This window comes from Triticum urartu, chromosome 7 (genome assembly GCF_003073215.2).
Source record: "Triticum urartu cultivar G1812 chromosome 7, Tu2.1, whole genome shotgun sequence".
NCBI lineage: Eukaryota > Viridiplantae > Streptophyta > Magnoliopsida > Poales > Poaceae > Triticum > Triticum urartu.
In genome coordinates this window covers 8,638,813-8,657,847 of record NC_053028.1, presented here as the reverse complement: position 1 = coordinate 8,657,847, position 19,035 = coordinate 8,638,813, and the positions used below count along the sequence as shown (strand labels likewise).

The following is a 19,035-nucleotide window of genomic DNA, read 5'->3' as shown; positions in this document are numbered from 1 at the left end:
CGGCATGGCGATCTTGTGATCTTGAGAAGGACCATGGCGTTGTGGAGGGAACATGTGGCCGTTGGGTGCTCGCGTGGCTGGACTGATCGCAACAAGGAGTTCGAGTGATGATGGATCAAAGGAGGTCGCTGCTCCATCATCTGAGGAGCAGCAGGACGCACACACTATTCTCCGATCCATCATTACTCGAACTCCTCGTTGTGGAGGGAAGATGGGAGAGTAGGAGGATCGATCAAAGGAGGTCGAGGCTGATAGGATGGGAGAGTACCTGTGTACAATTTGTTCGGTTTGTGCGGTTGTATAACTTTTAGCCCCATCCATTGACCCTAATTCAGAAAGCCGTCACCATTCATTTTTAACCATCACCATTCATTTTTTTTCTTCTAAAACTGCCATCACTGTGCTGACAGTTTTCAAATAACGCTGATTGGACGATTTGCGGTGTCTGAGTGCAAACCTAATGGATGGGGCCTGCTATTAGGCGTCACATGTGCAGGCAAGATGAACCCCGTGGCGCGCCGTTAGACACCTTCGGGAAAAACCTAAAAAGCCCAAACCCGACCACCCACTTCCCCCAAATCGCTTCCCCTCCGTCCTCCCCCTCCATGGCCACCGGCGGCGCTCTCCCACTATCCTTGCTGGTACAGTTGGAGATCCTGCGGCGAGGAGCGCGATAAGCAAGGCGGCCAGTTCAAGGCCATTTCGTACGACATCGATTCACGGGCGGCATCAAGTTTGGCCTAGGTCTCGAAGCCAAATCGTAGGGAGAGCCAACGCTTCACTTACGGCCTCAGCAGTGTCGAGTGAGTCTTCTTTCCTTGATCTCATCTAATTTTTAATTTTTGTTCGTGTGATTGTGCAAGTGTAGCAATTGTACCTTAGAAAATGTCTTAGCTATTAGACTTTCTCTGTTTGTACCTCAATTTAGGAATCAGGGTTTCATAAATTAGTTCCAAATTAGGAATTGGCTATCTGGGTACAACAATTTAGGATCTAACATGTGATACATTGCATTGTACTACGTGGACTTAGTTTTCTAAAGCTAAGCTCTCTTAGAGCATCTACAACAGGACCTTCCACATCCACCCTCCACATCCGCCCCAAACATCTGGGCGGGTTGCCCGATAACTACCCAAACGCAAAAACCGCACCCAGCCGGGGCACACACAACTAGCCCAAACCTCCGGGCTATCCGGCAAGCCCATATCCAGCCCATATGTGGGACGGATATGGGAGGCCCGGATACCGCCGCCATGTCAGACCGGCCCGCTATGGGCCACCCCCACCCCACCACCATCACCATAAAAACCCTATCTGGCCGATAAGCCCTAGTTAAATCGCACTCCTCTCTCAGCCTTGTCGCCCTCTCTGTTCCCTCCGTCTCCTCCCCTACCTTTTTCAATCTCTTCCGCCCCCTCCGCCATGGCCAAGTCCGGCCACGTCTCCGGCAACGAGCCCGACCCATGAACTGGGATGACCATGTGAAGGAGGACTCTAGCTTCAGTAGCGATGCGCCGAAAAAGGAGGAGCTCGCGGTCCGCATCACCATCTAGTGGTTGCGGCTGGACACAGGCGAGAGCTTGAGCTCCACGACGTCCTCCGCCAGCTCATCCCTGTCAAGCAGCACTAGTGCACTCCAGCAAGCTCATCCGCCCCGCTCTGCGCCGCTGCAAATCTGGAGCAGGGTGGTCCTCTCTCCTCCCCCTCAAGCGCTAGGTCCTCGTGCTAGTGGCTCCCCTGCGGATGCACATGCCGGAGTCAGAGGCCAAAGCCAGCGGAGGTCGGCTCCTCCTGCTCCGTCCCCTTCGACCCAGGGCAACAGCTCCTCCGCAAGGTCATGCGCCGTTCGCTGACCTCGACGGAGACGGATGTCAGGCGCCTCCGGCGCATAATGTGAAGGCGCTCTGGCTCGGGATCGAAGCTTCGGAGCGCCTCACGAGGGAGGAGTCTGCCAAGGCCAAGGCGGCACGCCACGCGAAGTAGTAGGCGCGCGCCCACCGCCACCTCTCCGGCTACATCTCCTCAGTGTCGGACATTGACACCACCACCGTTGACAACGACTGCCCTCCTGCCCGGACGCCTGCACGGAGGAGATGGGCGGTTGCCACAGTGACTGTCGACTACAGAGACGTCTGAGTTGATTTTGTCTATCTCAAGACGATGACGGTTTAGTCTCTCGAAGATGCTCATAGGGTTAGGTGTATGTGCATACGTTCATATGGGTGACTGTACGTGCGTACGTATGAGAGTCTGTGTTAAAAAAAATCAAGCCACGATCTAGTTCGAGATAATTTTCGATTTGAAACCGAATTTGGATTGTGGTCCAGGACGATGCCGTGAACAATTCCCAGAGAATAACGTTTTAGATTTTTTTTTTCTTTCCGTTCGTAGTCGGACCTCACACGGCAAACGAAACATCAGATTTCAGGAGGCAAGTCCGAGTCAATTTCCATGTTATCCAAATTTCCAAGTTCGAGTTAGCTACAGTTTCCATGTCCGACTCGGTCGAGTATGTACGTGCTTATATACGGCTGATACTAGACGCTCGAAATCCCACAATGTGTATGCACGCTGCCACAAATCATACCAGCGGCAGCCAAAACGCTCGAAGATGGCTGACGATGGACGCTCCAAGTTGCTCCATCGACCGGAGACGATGCCGTGCATGCCTCACGAGCTGATCGCGTGGAAGATCCTGGTCCGGCTACCCACCAAGTCGCTGCTGCGGCTACGGTGCGTCTGCAAGGCCTGGCGCGACATCATCTCCGGCGCCGACCCCTCCTTCTCTCAGGCGCACCTCTACCACCTTCATCAGCAAGTCAAGAAGCCCTACAGCCTGCTCATCGCGCCACGTATCAAAAGCCAAAGTGACATGGAAGATCCCCGCGACACAAGAAGACCCTGGGCCGACATGAAGGTTACCTCCCCGGGGCTGTACCTGTGGGAGGAGAGCCAGAACGACATCGCGACCCTCTTATTCGACATCTCCTCATTCCCCGCCGAGGGGGCGGCGACAAGGCATGGGCTCGCGCACTGCGACGGGCTCGTGTTTCTGCCCGCCGAGGATACAGTGCGTGTGCTCAACCCTGCCACACGCCAAATCCGCGTGCTGCCATGGAGCCCGAACAGTGTTGCGCCGCGTCGGTGCCCCCAAGGTGAAGGCCACCAGGCATTCGGCTTCGGACGCGACCATCGCTCCAACGCCTACAAGGTCGCCCGCTTCTTCCACCGTGAAACGCGCGGCATGCATGGTCTCGGGATGGAGGTGTTCACTTTCGGAAAGGACCAGTGCTGGCGTGAGACAGCTGTGCAACCGCCATACCCTTTCGTAGCCGGACTAACGGCGACATTCTTCAAGGGCTCCTTGATCTGGACGATCGACCATTACTCGCCTATGTATGATTACTCGCATCTGGATGATGCTGCAAACATGCCGTGCTTTGTCCGTTTTAACCTTGAAGACGAGTCATTCAGCGTCATGACCGGTCCTCCATGGTACGAAGGGGCCGACTATCTTGACACCAACTTTGCCGAGGTGAACGGGAAGCTAGCCATGCCTCATCCAGGGCCCAACAGTGAATTGGTCGAGATATGGATGTGCGATGATGTGGAAGGCGACAATCCGCCACGGTGGCATCAGCGGCATGTGCTCGACTACCCATTTTCTATGCGTCTCATTGCCACGTTTGGTGACGAGATAGTGTATCAAGATACAGTAGACTATCTCTGGCGTCGAACTCGTAAAGGAGAGAAGGCTATTGCTCGCATGAATGTCTTGAGATATTACAACCCCGATATAGGCACGCTTGCTGAGTACTCATGGAGGACCGTCAAAAGCTTCGATGTAATATTTTATGTTCCGACCCTAGTAAGAATCTAGATAGCTTCTAGCTGGCTTACTTATTGCTAGCTATGTAATCAGCAAGGACCGTCACTGCTATTTTTAATAAAGTTTGTTTAAACGACGTAAATATTATGGACTTTGATATGATTTCATAAGGCCGGGGATTGCATGATGACGAGCTTCAGATAACTGGGTCACTAACGGTTTCTGCGGAAAAAAAATCCTTATTTGGTTTGCAGCCGAGGAGTACGGCATGCATGGCTGCATCGCAAGAGAAAATTGAATTCCAGGTGAAGAATATTTTGCATTTCTCTCACCGTTCATAGTCACACATCAACCGAAACGTCGGATTTCAGGAGGCAACAAGTTCCGAGTCAAATTCCAGGTGTTGTTACCAAAAGTTCGAGTTAGTTTCCATAGATGGTGAAGTTTGAGTTAGTGCCTGACTCGGTTTGGAATCTATCGTGTGTATATATAAGCACAAGATTAATAATCAAATCAAAGGCTTAATAGAAGGATACGAACGAAGCCACAAATTTTGGTCCTCGCGTCCTGACGGCTTCGGCAGCCAACACAATCGGCGAAGATGGCGTGTCTGCCAAACGAGCTGATCGTGTGGGAAATCCTAGTTCGTCTGCCCATCAAATCACTGTGGCGGATAAGGTGCGTCTGCAAGGACTGGCGCGACACCATTTCCGGCGATCCTTCCTTCGCTCAGTCGCACCTCCACCGACTTCGCAAGCAAAATGGAAAATACCATAGCCTCCTCATCGCACCACGTGTCTATCACAAGGTGGTCGAATCTAAGATAGACCGATATGAGGTCACCAACCCGGGATTGTACCTATGGGAGGAGAGCCGGCAGCATGACGCGACCCTCTTACATGACACCTCCTCGTTCCCTGTGGAGGAGACGCGGATCAGGCACGGGTTTGCACACTGCGATGGACTTGTGTTGTTGCCGACCGAGGATATCGTGCGTGTGCTCAATCCAACCACACACCAAGTCCTCGAGCTGCCTTGGAGCCCCAACAGCATCGGACCGCGCCGGTGTTCATAGTAGAAAAAGAGCCTTTAGTTCCGGTTCTGAAACCGGGACTAAAATGTCAGTACTAATGCCTCTCCCTTTAGTCCCGGTTCAATCCAGAACCGGGACTAAAGGGCGCGGCCACGTGGAGCTCCACCTTTAGTCCCGGTTGGTAACACCAACCGGAACTAAAGGAAATTTTATGATTTTTTTTTAAAAAAAATTTGAATTTTTTTTATTTTCAAATTTCTGAATTATTTTAACCTCTAGTCTGTAATCACCATCCCTCATCACTTCTCAATTTATCCTCTAATCACCCCTCATCATTCCAAATCATCTCCCCCAGCCTGAGCACGCTTAACTTCCGGGTTCTATTCTCCCTCGTTCCAAGTCTGCACTTGTTGTTTTCCTGACAATACTAAGATGTCAATCCTATTAACCTTCAGGAATTTTGCTTGAGCATGAAGTGACACATTTCATAGTTTTATTTTGAAACTATTGTTTTAAAAAACAATAATTATTTAGTAACACTAATATTTCTTGAATAATTAGTTTGACCATTGTTTGACCACAGTTTGACCAGATTTGACCAGAATTGAAATAACAGAAATAATTATTTAGTAACACTAATATTCTAGAATAATTAGTTTGACCACAATTTGCCCACTGTTTGAATTTTTTTCGATTTTTTTCAATCTAGATCTTAAAAGCCCCGTAACTTTTTTTCTATTAGGTTTTTGAGGATTTTGAAAATGTTTAACGGGGTTCCCATTTTTACATATAAAAAACTTTAGAGATGATTTTTCTAAAGTTTAACGAGGATCTTAAAAGCCTCGAGTAGATGATTTTTCATATAAAAAACTTTTTCATCCGAGTTAGTATGCAAAAGTTATGCCCATTTTTACAAATTTCAGAGAGATTTTGCAAATAAAGTCAAAATTCACATTTGCAAATTTTCCCAACAACTAGACCACATATCACATGGGAAACTTATTTTTTTTATTTTTTTGACATTTCTATTATTTTCTTTTATTTTTTTAAAACTGAAAAGGCGATCCAGGGGGGGAGGTATAGTTTGAAAATGGGACCTTTAGTACCGGTTCGTGGCACGAACCGGGACTAAAGGTCTCATCCCCATTAGTCCCGGTTCGTGCCTCAAACCGGGACTGAAGGTCTAATCTTTAGTCCCGGTTTGAGGCACGAACCGAGACCAATGGTTGTGGGCCAGGAGCGAGGCCCATTGGTCCCGGTTCATCCCATCAACCGGGATCAAAAGGTCTAGATGAACCAGGACCAATGGCCCACGTGGCCCGGCCGGCCCCCTGGGCTCACGAACCGGGACCAATGCCCCCATTGGTCCCGGTTCTGGACTGAACCCGGGACTAATGGGGTTACCCGGCCTGGACCAAAGCCCCCTTTTCTACTAGTGGTTGTATACACAAAGGCCACCAGGCGTTTGGCTTTGGTCGCAGCCATCGCTCCAACGCCTACAAGGCCGCTCGCTTCTTCTATCGTGAAAAGCATGCCATGGGTGGTATTGTGATGGAGGTGTTCACTATCGGACAGGACCACTACTGGCATGAGACGGCCGCACAGCCACCGTACCCATTTCTAGTAGGGCGAATTGCCACCTTCTTCAAGGGTTCCTTGATCTGGATAGTTGACCAACACTCACTTATGTATGAATATGATCACTTGGTTTTACATGATCGTGCACGTATGTCGTGTTTTGTCTGCTTTAGCCTCGAGGACGAGTCATTTAACATCATGACGGGTCCTCCACGGCTTGAAGGACCCGACTATTTAGAATACAGCGTAGCTGAGTTGAACGGTGAGCTAGCCGTCCTTCGTCTAGCGCCCACCTATGAATCAGTTGAGATATGGATGTGCGCTGATGCGGAAGGCAACAAACCGCAACGGTGGGAGCAACACTATGCTTTTGGCTTTTCATCTTCTGTTCGTCTGCTAGCCACATTTGATGATGATATAGTGTACCAAGGCGGATTATCAGATCTTCGGCATCAAACTAGTCAAGGAGATAATATTATGGTTGACATGAATAACTTGGCGTATTATAACCCCGACATGGGAACACTTGTTGAATACCCATGGTGGGACACGGAGGACTTTGATGTAATCTTTTTTATTCCTTCTCTAGTCCAAATCTAGTTAGCTTGTTTTTGCATAAGTATTCAGTTATTTGTCAGAAACACACTTCTGTTTTATGAGAAGACGCAGACATACACTTAATGGAAGAACAAGTGTTTTGCTTTTTATGGATTATTATCTAGCATATACCTAGCTTATTTCTGGCACATGTATCTTTATTTTTTGTGGTTGATTTGTGCTTTTATTGGGAGGAATTTAATGTTCACAATTCTCCTGAGCAATTTTGACAATACAAAGCTAACAATCGGTTCAATGCTGTCTGATAAGTTCCACCGACTAAAATTTTAGCGTCCTTCTTTCCTTGTGTTTTACCAAATTTCTCCTTTGCGAGGTTTAGGCATCAATAATTAAATCATGACTCCTTTATTTTGAGTTTCCATTTGATTTAATTAGTGAAACAAATATTCCAAAATACAATCTAATCATAGTTGGATTTAATCATGCTTATGGCTAAAATAACAAGCCTTAGAAATTAGAAGAATTAAATGGTAAATTTATAAAAATCTCGATAGCTTTTTTTTTTGCGGGGAGCTTCTAGCTGGCTTATTGCTGGCTATGTAATCAGCATGGACCGTCGCTGGTATTTCTAATAGAGTTCTTTGCACGACGTAAATTTTATGGACTTTTATATGATTTCATATGGGCTTGCATGATGATGAGCTTCATATAACTAGGTCACTCTTAACAGTTCCTGCAAAATATTCCTTATTTGGTTTGCAGCCGAGGAGCACGCCATGCAAGAGAAAATTGAATTCCCGGCACGGTCACACGGCAAACGAAACGTCAGATTTGAGGAGTCAAATTCCAAGTGTTGTTACCAAAAGTTCGAGTTAGTTTCCAGAAGTTGATCTACGTGTCCGACTGGGTTTGGACTCTATCGTGCGTATATAAGCACAAGATTAACCAAAGGCTTAATAATTAGGATACGTACGCAGCCACAACTTGGTCCTCGCCTCCGACGGCTGCGGCAGCGAACACCATCGGCCAAGATGGTGTGCCTGCCAAACGAGCTGATCGTGTGGGAAATCCAAGTTCGGCTGCCCCTCAAATCTCTCCTGCGGCTACGATACGTCTCCAAGGACTGGCGTGACACCATCTCCGGAGATCCCTCCTTCGCTCAGTCGCACCTCCGCCGACTTCCCCTGCAAAAGGAAAAATACCATCGCCTGCTCATCGCACCACGTGCCTACAGCCACGTGGTCGAACCTAGGATAATCAAAGATGCGGTCACCACCCCGAGATTGTACCGGTGGGAGGAGAGTCGGCCGCATGCCGCAGCCCTCTTACATGACACCTCCTCGCTCCCTGCCGAGGTGACGTGGAGGAGGCATGCGTTCGTGCACTGCGACGGACTTGTGTTGTTGCCCACCGAGGCTAGCATGTGTGTGCTCAACCCAGTCACACACTGAGTCCTCACACTACCTTGGAGCCCCAACAGCGTCGCCCCGCGTCGGTGCCTGGAAGTAGAAGGCCACCAGGCGTTCGGCTTCGGGCGCGACCCTCGCTCCAACGCCTACAAGGTCGCTCGTTTCTTCCACCGTGAAACGCAAACCATGGGCAAGATTGGGATGGAGGTGTTCACGGTCGGAAAGGACCAATACTGGCATGAGACGTCCGCACAACCGCCGTACCCTTTCATAGTAGGACGGACGGCGACCTTCTTCAAGGGTTCCTTGATCTGGACAGTCAACCCTGACTTGCTTATGAATGATGAATCGTCTCTGGATGGTGTTGCAAACAAGCCGTGCTTTGTACTCTTCAGCCTTGAAGATGAGTCTTTTAAAGTCATGAAAGGTCCTCCATGGTACGAAGGCGATGACTGTTTTGACACCAGCTTAGCCGAGTTGAATGGGGTGCTAGCTGTGCCTCGTCAAGGGTTCAACGAATTAGTCAAGATATGGATGTGCGATGATGGTCAAGGCAACAAGGCGCCACGGTGGGAACCACGGCATGTCCTCGACTACCGGTTCTCTATTCGTCTGATTGCCATGTGTGATGATGAAATAGTGTATCAAGATGGAGCAGACTATCTCCGGCGTCATAGTTATCAAGGAGATAAAGTTATGTTTCACATGAATCTCTTGGAGTATTATGACCCCAACATGGGCATGCTTGTTGGATACTTGGGGAAGGACGTCGTGTGGTTTGATGTAATGTTTTACATTCCCACCCTGGTTCAAATCTAGCTATCTTATGTGTGTGCGTGGTGTGGCAGTGCCTATGGGCTAGGCTCTGGATAGTTAATGTAATCGTATGGCATACCACTATCAGTGGGCTGAACCATGCATAGACATTGACAGACAACTCGCCTAATTGTTGCCTATACATGACTTCCGCAAAGCATAGCTTGTCGATATCATTATCTCCTATAGTGTCCGCGGTGAAATTGATATGGCCGTACTATCTCCCTCACAAATCGACTGGCAGCACACAGTATCCTTGAATTCATATGCAAGATCCTAAAATAACAGGAATACCATACCTATCGGCAATTAATTATTATGATAAAAAATAAGAGATACAGTGATAATGCAACTCTTGGTAGCGTAGAGCAAGGGAGGAACGCCATAGGACAAACAAACCTCGGAAAGATTGTGATCCTCGTTATACTTGTCCACCAAGGCCGTGACCAACCGGTGCCCCAAATCACGGGTTTCATCGCCGGGCTGCGACCACATACTAGTAGAAAACGGGCCTATTGTCCCGGTTCATAAGGGCTTTTTGTCCCGGTTCCTGAACCGGAACTAAAGTGTGGTTACTAATGCCCTGACCATTTAGTCCCGGTTCAAACCAGAACCGGGACAGATGGGCCTCCACGTGGCCTGCGCGCTGAGCCCAGGTAGGAGGGTCTTTGGTCCCGGTTGGTGGCACCAACCGGGACCAATAGGCATCCACGCGTCAGCATTTCTGTGGCTGGGGTTTTTTTTTTGAAAGGGGCTTGTTTAGTGGTTTGGGGGGTTAATTTAGTTTGTTATTAGCTAGCTAATAGAGAGAAGTGTCCTCTCTTATATCTCCGTGCTTGGTTTATACGCTATGCTATGCATGCCTAAACATGGCTTAGATTGAAGTGAAGGCAACATATGTGGTGCATGTCGAAAGTAATACTAATTAATCCTAACTTGATCAAGTTTGGATTAGTACTACTTTCGACATGCACCACATGCATGTTGCCTTCACTTCAATCCAATCCATATGTTCATTTCACCCACTGATATATAATAACTCTTCATGCTCACATCATGCATCATCATAATAATAAGTCCTACTAATCATCATGATAGAACTTCTACTCGTTATTAATAACAAGTTATACGATCATCATCCTCATAGTCATCGAACCAACCCTACTTAATTGTTCTTAGCACATGATCATCAGTATTAGGTAAGACCTAAATACCCTCTTTAAGGTAAAATAGCATAAAACAGTATAGACCCTGACTCTCCATTATGGAGAATGGAGATCATCCTGTCTCCAATTCTTGCGCCATGCTTCCTTTTGCGTCCAAGAACCTCTTTACGAGTGTCCATACATTTTTTCCATTCTCTGATTTGCATGTCTCCACTTCTTTTAGAAATCCGGTATGGACAGTTGAGATTCGTAGGATGACCTGGATATATGTTCAAAACATCAAGGCGACCATGCTCATACATCAGATGAGGCACACAATCCTCTGGGATTATCTGTTGAAGAACATAGTAATAACTTCATAGTTAGCAATGAAGTACTAGTTTTATATAGAAGTATGCAAAAGATGCACGTATGTCGTAATAGTAAAAAATCTTACCAGGGTATCTCCATAGTAGTTACCGTAGTTCAACACGTCCACTAGTGGCACGTATTGACCATAATGTTGAGGAGTTCGATTGTAGATATTGTAATTCTCAAGATCATTACAAAATCCAATCAGATGATTTTTCTCCTTGTAAGTTAACTCAGAGCCATCGGTGTAGTAAGTTCTATCTACCATCTTCTGCACATTCTTTGATACTTCAAAATAAGCTGTCAATGGAAATAAGTTGTCAACTATTTTGAAATGAACAATATAAATTAGTTAATAATTAACTATGTTTGAGAAACTCACATAGCGGTAGAACTGGAGGCGTATCAACAAGGACCCAAATGTCCATATTATCTTGCTCGATTTCAGGATCACCAAGATCCATGCTGACAAGCATACCCTCATCAAAACCATACAATTTGCAAAATGCTTCCCAATTTTTGCAACCAAAATGGGTTACGCTCTCAGCATTATACAGCTTTACTTCAAAATTCACATCATGATGGGTCCTTAGGTGAATTTTCTTCGTTTCAAAATTTTCATGGTCTTCAAAATCCATCCTCTCCAAGACATAGCGTCTTGCATGGCATGGGATAAACTATGCTCGAATTGTAAAAGATGAAAATTACACGTTGAAATAGTTGAAGTCATGCTTAATTATGAAAAAAACACTTGTCGTCGTTGCGTACCGTTTCAACTTCGAAGGTCTCCTCGAGCTTAATGCTGAAGCGCCGATCATCGTCCAGGTGAGGCCTGTCGCACAGACCTCGATCGTCGTGGCACCAGTCGCACTCCCCCGGGAGACTTCCGTCGTCCGATGATGACATTTCCTATGTTCATAATTCAAAGATTAAACATGTACAATTAAATATATATATATATATATGTACTACAAAAACTAAATTAGATCATTATTATTCAACTAATCATATGCATATGCCTTGCATAATGCTCTCCAATTTGATCATTCAATAAGAAAAATCAAATCGCAAAATAAAGTAGTATTCAAATTAGGATGCATTCAATTACAAGAAAAACTACATCATCTCCATGTGTCCGTACATCGTCGAATATTATCACTAATACACGTCGAATACTATCATACATATCGCCAGTACGCGGTGTCCGGAAGCCTCGGCACCGTCACTGGCCCACGCGACCGCCACCAAACAAGGATCGGGTCAACGACGGGCTGGCTCCTCACCAAGCTACGCCCCCGGAAGGTAGCGCCTCCCACTACCACCCCGGCGGAGCCCAGTCCCGGACATGGCCCATCTGGTCAAGCAGGTGTCGTCCTCCGCCGACTCGACGACGAGGATGCGGGATAGGCATCGTCCACGTCGATGCGGGAATAATTGCTTTAACTAAAAAAATAAACTAGTTCTATTGATTTTCTTGCTAAAAATAAACTACTTCTATAGTAAAATAAACCAGTTTTATCAAATCAACTAGTTCAACTACTAAGCACTTACTATAAATAGAATAAAGTAGTACTTACTAAAAATAAACAAGTTTACCTAGTTCTATTATTATTTTAACTAATTTCATTAAACACTTTCTAAGTAGTACTTCCTAAAAATTATCGGGGAGGGGGGTATATCGACAACGACATACCCGATAACAAAAATAAGAAGAGGAAGAAGAAGAAAAAAAAGAGGAGAAGAAGAAAGGAATAGAGGAGGAGATCGAAGAAAAAAAGAAAAAAAGAGGAAAAGAAGAAGGAATAGAGGAGAAGAAGAAGAATATGAGAAGAAGAAGAATTGACATATTCTTCTTCTTCTCCTCTATTCCTTCTTCTTCTCCTCTTTTTTTTTCTTTTTCATCTTCTTATTTATTTCTCCTCTTCTTCCTCTCCTCTTCTTCTTATTCTCCTTCTTCCTCTTCTTATTTTCCTTTTTTCTCTCCTTTTTCTTCTAGATATGAACATATACATAAATGACTTTGATCATACATAATTTTCAGATTCCTACACAATATGAACATATACATAAATTGACAAAGAAAATTCTATGAACAAAAAAATCATAAAAATTCTATGAACAAAATTACAACAGAAAAAAATCATAAAAAATCTATGAACAAAATTACAACAGAAAAAAATCATAAAAAATCTATGAACAAAATTACAACAGTAAAAAATCATAAAAAATCTATGAACAAAATTACAACAGAAAAATTGCATATTCTTTGCATATGAACATACAAACAGTTGCATATTCAACAATAATATTACCAAAAAAATCTAAAGTACACACCTAAATTAATACAACTAAATTACAACAACTAAATTAATTAACTACACATCCAAATTAATACAACTAGTGCGGCGGCCCTGGGTGCGGCGGCACGGCGGCAGCGGCGGCGGCCATTACACGGAGGAGGAGGGGATCGGGGCGACGCTCGCTGCAGGGTGCGCGGCGACGGCGACGAGGAGGAAGGGCCGGCGACGTCGGGGCAGGGGCGGCGCAGGGCAGCGACGGCGTCGGGGCGGGGCGGCGCGGGACGGCGTCGGGGCGGGGCGGCGCGTCGGAGGCAGGGCAACGACGGCGACAGCGAGGCAGACGGGCAGCCTGGCGGCGTCGCGGCGGGAGAATGAGGAACAGAACGAAAAATTCACAAGTCTTGGTTATATAGACGAGGCATTGATTCCGGTTCGTGGCAACAACCAGGACCAATGCCACCTTTAGTCCCGGTTGGCGCCACCAACCGGGACCAAAGGCCACTTTTCGGCAGCCCAAAGGGCGGGAAGCGGCGGCCTTTGGTCCCGGTTGGTGCCACCAGCCGGGACTAAAGGGGGGCATTGGTCCCGGTTGGTGCCAACAATCGGGACCAAAGCACCCTTTAGTCCCGGTTGGTGGTACCAACCGGGACCAAAGGCCTTGTGCTGCCCCGCGCCAAAACTTTAGTCCCACCTCGCTAGCTGAGGGAGCTCGAGAGTGGTTTATAAGCGCTGCTACGCCTTCCCTCTCGAGCTCCTCTCAAATGTAGGCTTTCGGGCCTAACCCTGTGCGGTGTGCCTGTGGGCCTACTGGGCCTCCTGCGGGCCTGAATCCTGACCCATGGTAGGGTTTCTAGTCGTGTTCTGGTCGTGGGAGCCAAGTAGGTGGCACCTTTTTTTTTCTTTGTTATTTTATTTATTTTATTTTGTTTCTACTTACAACAAAAAACTTATTGTTGCTATTTTTTTCCAGTTTTTTTGTTTTGTTTTCTGCATTATTTATTTTCTTTTCTTTTTTTCTTTATTTTTTAATTCATTATGCTTTTAGTTTTAGAAAAATTATAAACTTTTTGTTAATGCCATTAGTTTACAAATTTGGAAACACTTCTTTTGTTTTTTTCTTTGTTGCTTTATTTATTTTATTTTGTTTCTACTTATAAAAAAATACTCATATAAGTATTTTTTTCCAGATTTTTTGTTTTGTTTTCTGCATTATTTATTTTCTTTTGTTTTTTGATTTATTTTTTAATTCATTATACTTTTAGTTTTAGAAAAATTATAAACCTTTTGTTAATGCCATAAGTTTTCAAATTTGAAAACACTTTTTCTGTTTTTTGTTTTCTTTGTTCCTTTATTTATTTTATTTTGTTTCTACTTATAACAAAATACTTATTATAAGTATTTTTTTCCAGATTTTTTGTTTTGTTTTTTGCGTTATTTATTTTCTTTTGTTTTTTGCTTTATTTTTTAATTCTTTATGCTTTTAGTTTTAGAAAAAATATAAACTTTTTGTTAATGCCATTAGATTTCAAATTTGAAAACACTTTTTTGTTTTATTTGTTGCTTTATTTATTTTATTTTGTTTCTACTTATAACAAAATACTTATATATGTATATGTTTTCCAGATTTTTTTTTGTTTTCTGCATTATTTATTTTCTGTTTTTTGCTTTATTTTTTAATTCTTTATGCTTTTAGTTTTAGAAAAATTATAAACTTTTTGTTAATGCCATTAGTTTTCAAATTTGTAAACACTTTTTTTGTTTTTTTGTTGCTTTATTTATTTTATTTTGTTTCTACTTATAACAAAATACTTATATAAGTATTTTTTTCCAGATTTTTTGTTTTGTTTTCTGTATTATTTATTTTCTCTTGTTTTTTGCTTTATTTTTTAATTCTTTATGCTTTTAGTTTTAGAAAAATTATAAACTTTTTGTTAATGCCATTCGTTTCAAATTTGAAAACACTTTTTTTTGCTTTTTTTGTTATCTTTGTTGCTTTATTTATTTTATTTTGTTTCTACTTATAACAAAATACTTATATAAGTATTTTTTCAGATTTTTTGTTTTGTTTTCTGCATTATTTATTTTCTTTTGTTTTTTGCTTTATTTTTTAATTCTTTATGTTTTTAGTTTTAGAAAAATAAAAACTTTTTGTTAATGCCATTAGTTTTCAAATTTGAAAACACTTTGTGTATTATATTTACTATCTACAATCTTTCTCCACAGAGATACCAAAAATTAAAAACTTTCTGTTAGTGCCATTAGTTTTCAAATTAGAATAGTTCAAATTTGAATTCTTTGAAATTTGTGTGAATCTCAAGTTTGTGATTAACTTTATTAAAAAAATGAATATAGATGCGCCTATAGAGAAAATTCAACCTAAATTCATAATCAATTTCTATGAATTTCAGAGAAATTCATTATGAATTTAGGTCAAATTTCCTGTATAGGGGCATCTATTTTCATTTTGAGAGGAGCTCAACAAGGCAGAGAGGGACGGGCTTATAAACCAGTGTGGGCGCCCTTCGGTTGGCGAGGTGGGACTAAACTGTGAATCGCAACGAGGACCAACCATTTAGTCCCGTTTCATGCCACCAACCGGGACCAATGGTCTAGACGAACCGGGACCAATGGCCCACGTGGCCCGGGTGGCCTCCTGGGCTCACGAACCGGGTCCAATGCACCCATTGGTCCCGGTTCTAGACTGAACCGGGACTAATGGGCTTACCCGGCCTGAACCAAAGCCCCCTTTTCTACTAGTGACAGACGCTTCATCCTTCTGCCATCGGGCCAGTAGAGGCTCTGCTGCACGGCCATCTTCACCGAAGATAACCCCTTCAGCCTAGCTTAGAGGAGAGAAGCTTAGTGTACAAATGAGGGATGTATATTGAAATTGAAATAAGTAGTACTCCATGTACAGTTATTATCTACACAATCTTATATTTATTTACAGAGGGAGTACTATAGAAGAAAGGAAGCTGAGGAGCCTTATTGTTACATACATTTTGTCGTCTAGGCAGGCGCGGAGGTAATCCTCGATGGCAGCGTCGGCCTCCGGCAGGCTCCCGAACGGCGCGCCGGGCAGAAGCGCCCCCCGTGGTCGATCTTGATGTAGAACGTTATGCCCCAGTAGTCCAGCTGCCGGTATAGGAGAGGCGGCCCTAGACCTAGACACGACGACCAGGCGGCATGGCCTGGGCCTGTCGTGGAGGAGTAGTTGGCGAACTTTTCATGGGACAGTTTCAGATAGGTTGACCTGATATGCTCTCGGAGAGTTCGTCCTGGGGGCAGGTTCTCTAGGGGTTGCAGCCGGCGCCGGCGTGCCCGGGGAGCATGGCGGCTGGCGGTTACGTACGTGTGGATTCTTTCCGTGCGTATCCGCATTGGTCTCGGACTCTAACTGCTATATACAGTATGTACGAGCTCCAATCCTGGCTCTCGTAGTGCGATCAAATTAACCACACAAAAAAATTCACTTGAGCTCCCCCGACCCACTCCCCCTCCCGGTCGCCCCCCGCGCGGCGACCGGGGGGGACTCCAGATCCGCCGCCGCCAGTGCCTCCCCCTCCCTCCCCCGCCTCCTCCGCCGCTGCCCAAGGGTTCGGCCGGACAAAGCCCGACCAGAGCTGGCGGCGGCGGGGCCTCTTCGTTCCCTCGCCTCAGGGGCTGGCGCGGTGCAGCTCCTCCGGTCTGGGCGCGGCGCGGACGCCGGGCATCGCGGCGTGGTGGTGCACGGGGCGCGGGGCGCCTCGGGGCGACGGCGCGGCGTGGTGGTGCGTGGGGCGCCTCGGGGCGACGGCGCGGCGTGGTGGTGCGTGGGGCGCCTCGGGGCGACGGCGCGGCTGCTGCGATTCGGGACGCATGGATGGTGGTGGGGTACGTGGGGGCAGCTGTGGTGGCGGGGATGGTCTGGCTAGGTCCGCCCGGCGGCTGTTGCTCGTGGCGCGGGCCGTGTGCGGCGGTGGCGGTGGTGCGCGCATGGTCGCGACGGCCGGCGGGCTGGCAGGCGGCGCGGGCCGAGGGGGCTCCTGCTGGTGGCGGTGGTGGGCTCTGCTTGCTCTAGGTGTGGCTGCAAGTAGGTAGGGCGGAGGTGCATGCTTCGGAGGGCACGATGCAGCGGCTGTGTGGTTCCAGGTGGTGCGGGGTGGGGGTGGCGCCCTCCTTCTCTTGGATGTGTATCGTTGGTTGGTACAGATCTAGGGTTCGTGCTCGGGTGGGCTAGATCTGGGCCCGGGGCAGATCAAAACTTGTGTTTCGGGTAGGAGAGGTCGGGCTTGGCCCGGGGTGTGCCTGCAGGTGGTGCTCGTGCTCTCCTCGCGGGCATGGTGGACGGTGGTGGTGGTCGGGTCTCCGCTATGTTGTCGGGCAGATCGGTGTCGATGACCATGGTTGAGGCGTCCCACGAGCGGGCTCGGCGGCAGCCGTCGGTAGTCACAGGGTTGTGTCCCCCCTCCAGGTCCACCGGGATTGGCTGGGGACGCAGGCGTGGATGCCCCCTACTGTGGGGGCATCGACCTAGATCTCGTGACTGATGCCGGACTAGGAATGAAAGGAGATACCTTTCTTTCCTCCTTCCAAGATTGGTGCTCCGTGATGTGGACGGATGGTGGTGGCTTGGACATGGATACCGGAGCAGCGGCTTCGGATGGCGGTCTGCATGGTTGGCTTTCCGACAGGCACCAAGTCGGTGGTGGTGGCTTTCTCTCTTGGTCGTGTGGGCGGCAGGAGAGTAGCGATGGGTGGCTCGGGCGTTCTCCCTGTCTTTGGCAGTGGTGCCGTCCCGATCCTGACCTGGGACGTTGAACTCGTTGCGCCTGTCCTGAAGACCTCGTGTGGTACGAGGGAGCTGCCGAGCGAAAGCTCTGCGCTCTGTTGCCTACGACAGCGACACTTGCGGGCGCCGCTATCTTTCTGAAGACGTCGTCGTGGTGCTCCTCTTCGTGCCAGGGTTCCGGGTGAAGACCCTAGTAATTTCTGGACTCGGCAGCGGCGAAGCTCTGCGCCGTTTTCCCTCCTGGGGGCGTTGTCGTGGAGATTAGGTGTTTGGTGTTTAGGATGTGCGTGACGTTGTATTCGGTGCTCCCAATGCTTTTGTCTGGTAGCGTAGTGTCTGCGTGATCCGGTTATCATAGGATCGGCATTGTTTGAGGGCTACCTCACCATCATGTATCGTTCGGTCGTGTACTGTTTTCGGTGTTCTTTATTTTTAAAGCGGGGTGAAAGCCTGTTTCGAGAAGTAACCTCCCCAACGCTAGCTCAAAAAAAATTCACAAATGTTAACGCCCACACGTGTGGCACGAAGCTACATGGCCCAAACGCCTTTAGTACCATTCATTTTGCCACATCAAAACAAATGACATCAGCGGGAATCTTTTTGGTTTTCGGCTTAAAATGTTTTATCTCCTAATTAAAAATGTAACTAAATCCGTATTCACCATTAAATCCATCTCGACGAGATCTTCAAAACTAGATCCCATGTTGATATGTTTCGACGAATTTTTTTTGGCCAAAAGTTGCCATGATATTTACACTGTAGTTGCCATAGTGGTACACTAAAGTTGCCATGTGGCAATTTTAGTTTATAGAGCATGGCAATTTTAGTATTTTGACCACGGCAATTCCAGTACTTTGACCATGATTTTTTTTTGGTATGAACCATGGCAATTTTAAGTGCATGTATCATAGATATTTTAGTTTATGATTTATGGCAAGTCTAGTTTCTTAATTCTCCATTTTATAATATGTCAAAATTTACTTTTAAATGTAGAAGAAAATATCTGAAACATATCACGGCAACTTCAGTGTAAACACCACCGCAATTCATGTGCAATAGACATGGCAACTTTTAAAAGTGGTCGAAACATAATTTTATGAGATCTAGTTTCGAAGATCTCGTCGTATGGATTTAATGGTGAAAACAGAGCTTCGATCGGATTTTTCACTAAAGAGATATAACAGTTTAAAAACTGGAAATCCAAAATGATTCCCACATGCATGC

General features: G+C 46.3%; 2 protein-coding genes and 1 pseudogene across 2 annotated transcripts; all 3 read left to right on the top strand.

The window, feature by feature from the left end:
- The first annotated feature begins 2,656 nt into the window (after positions 1-2,656).
- Positions 2,657-3,880, top strand: LOC125518069 (putative F-box protein At3g17480). The gene has a single exon (XM_048683021.1). It carries the CDS (start codon positions 2,657-2,659, stop codon positions 3,878-3,880), a length of 1,224 nt encoding a protein of 407 aa, XP_048538978.1.
- Positions 3,881-4,430: 550 nt separating this feature from the next.
- Positions 4,431-7,040, top strand: LOC125518068 (F-box protein At1g52495-like). Its single transcript, XM_048683020.1, has 2 exons — positions 4,431-4,903; positions 6,299-7,040. The coding sequence occupies exons 1-2, from the start codon at positions 4,431-4,433 to the stop codon at positions 7,038-7,040; spliced, it is 1,215 nt and encodes a 404-aa protein (XP_048538977.1).
- Positions 7,041-8,029: 989 nt separating this feature from the next.
- On the top strand, positions 8,030-9,226 carry LOC125518067 (annotated as a pseudogene).
- The last annotated feature ends 9,809 nt before the right edge of the window (positions 9,227-19,035 follow it).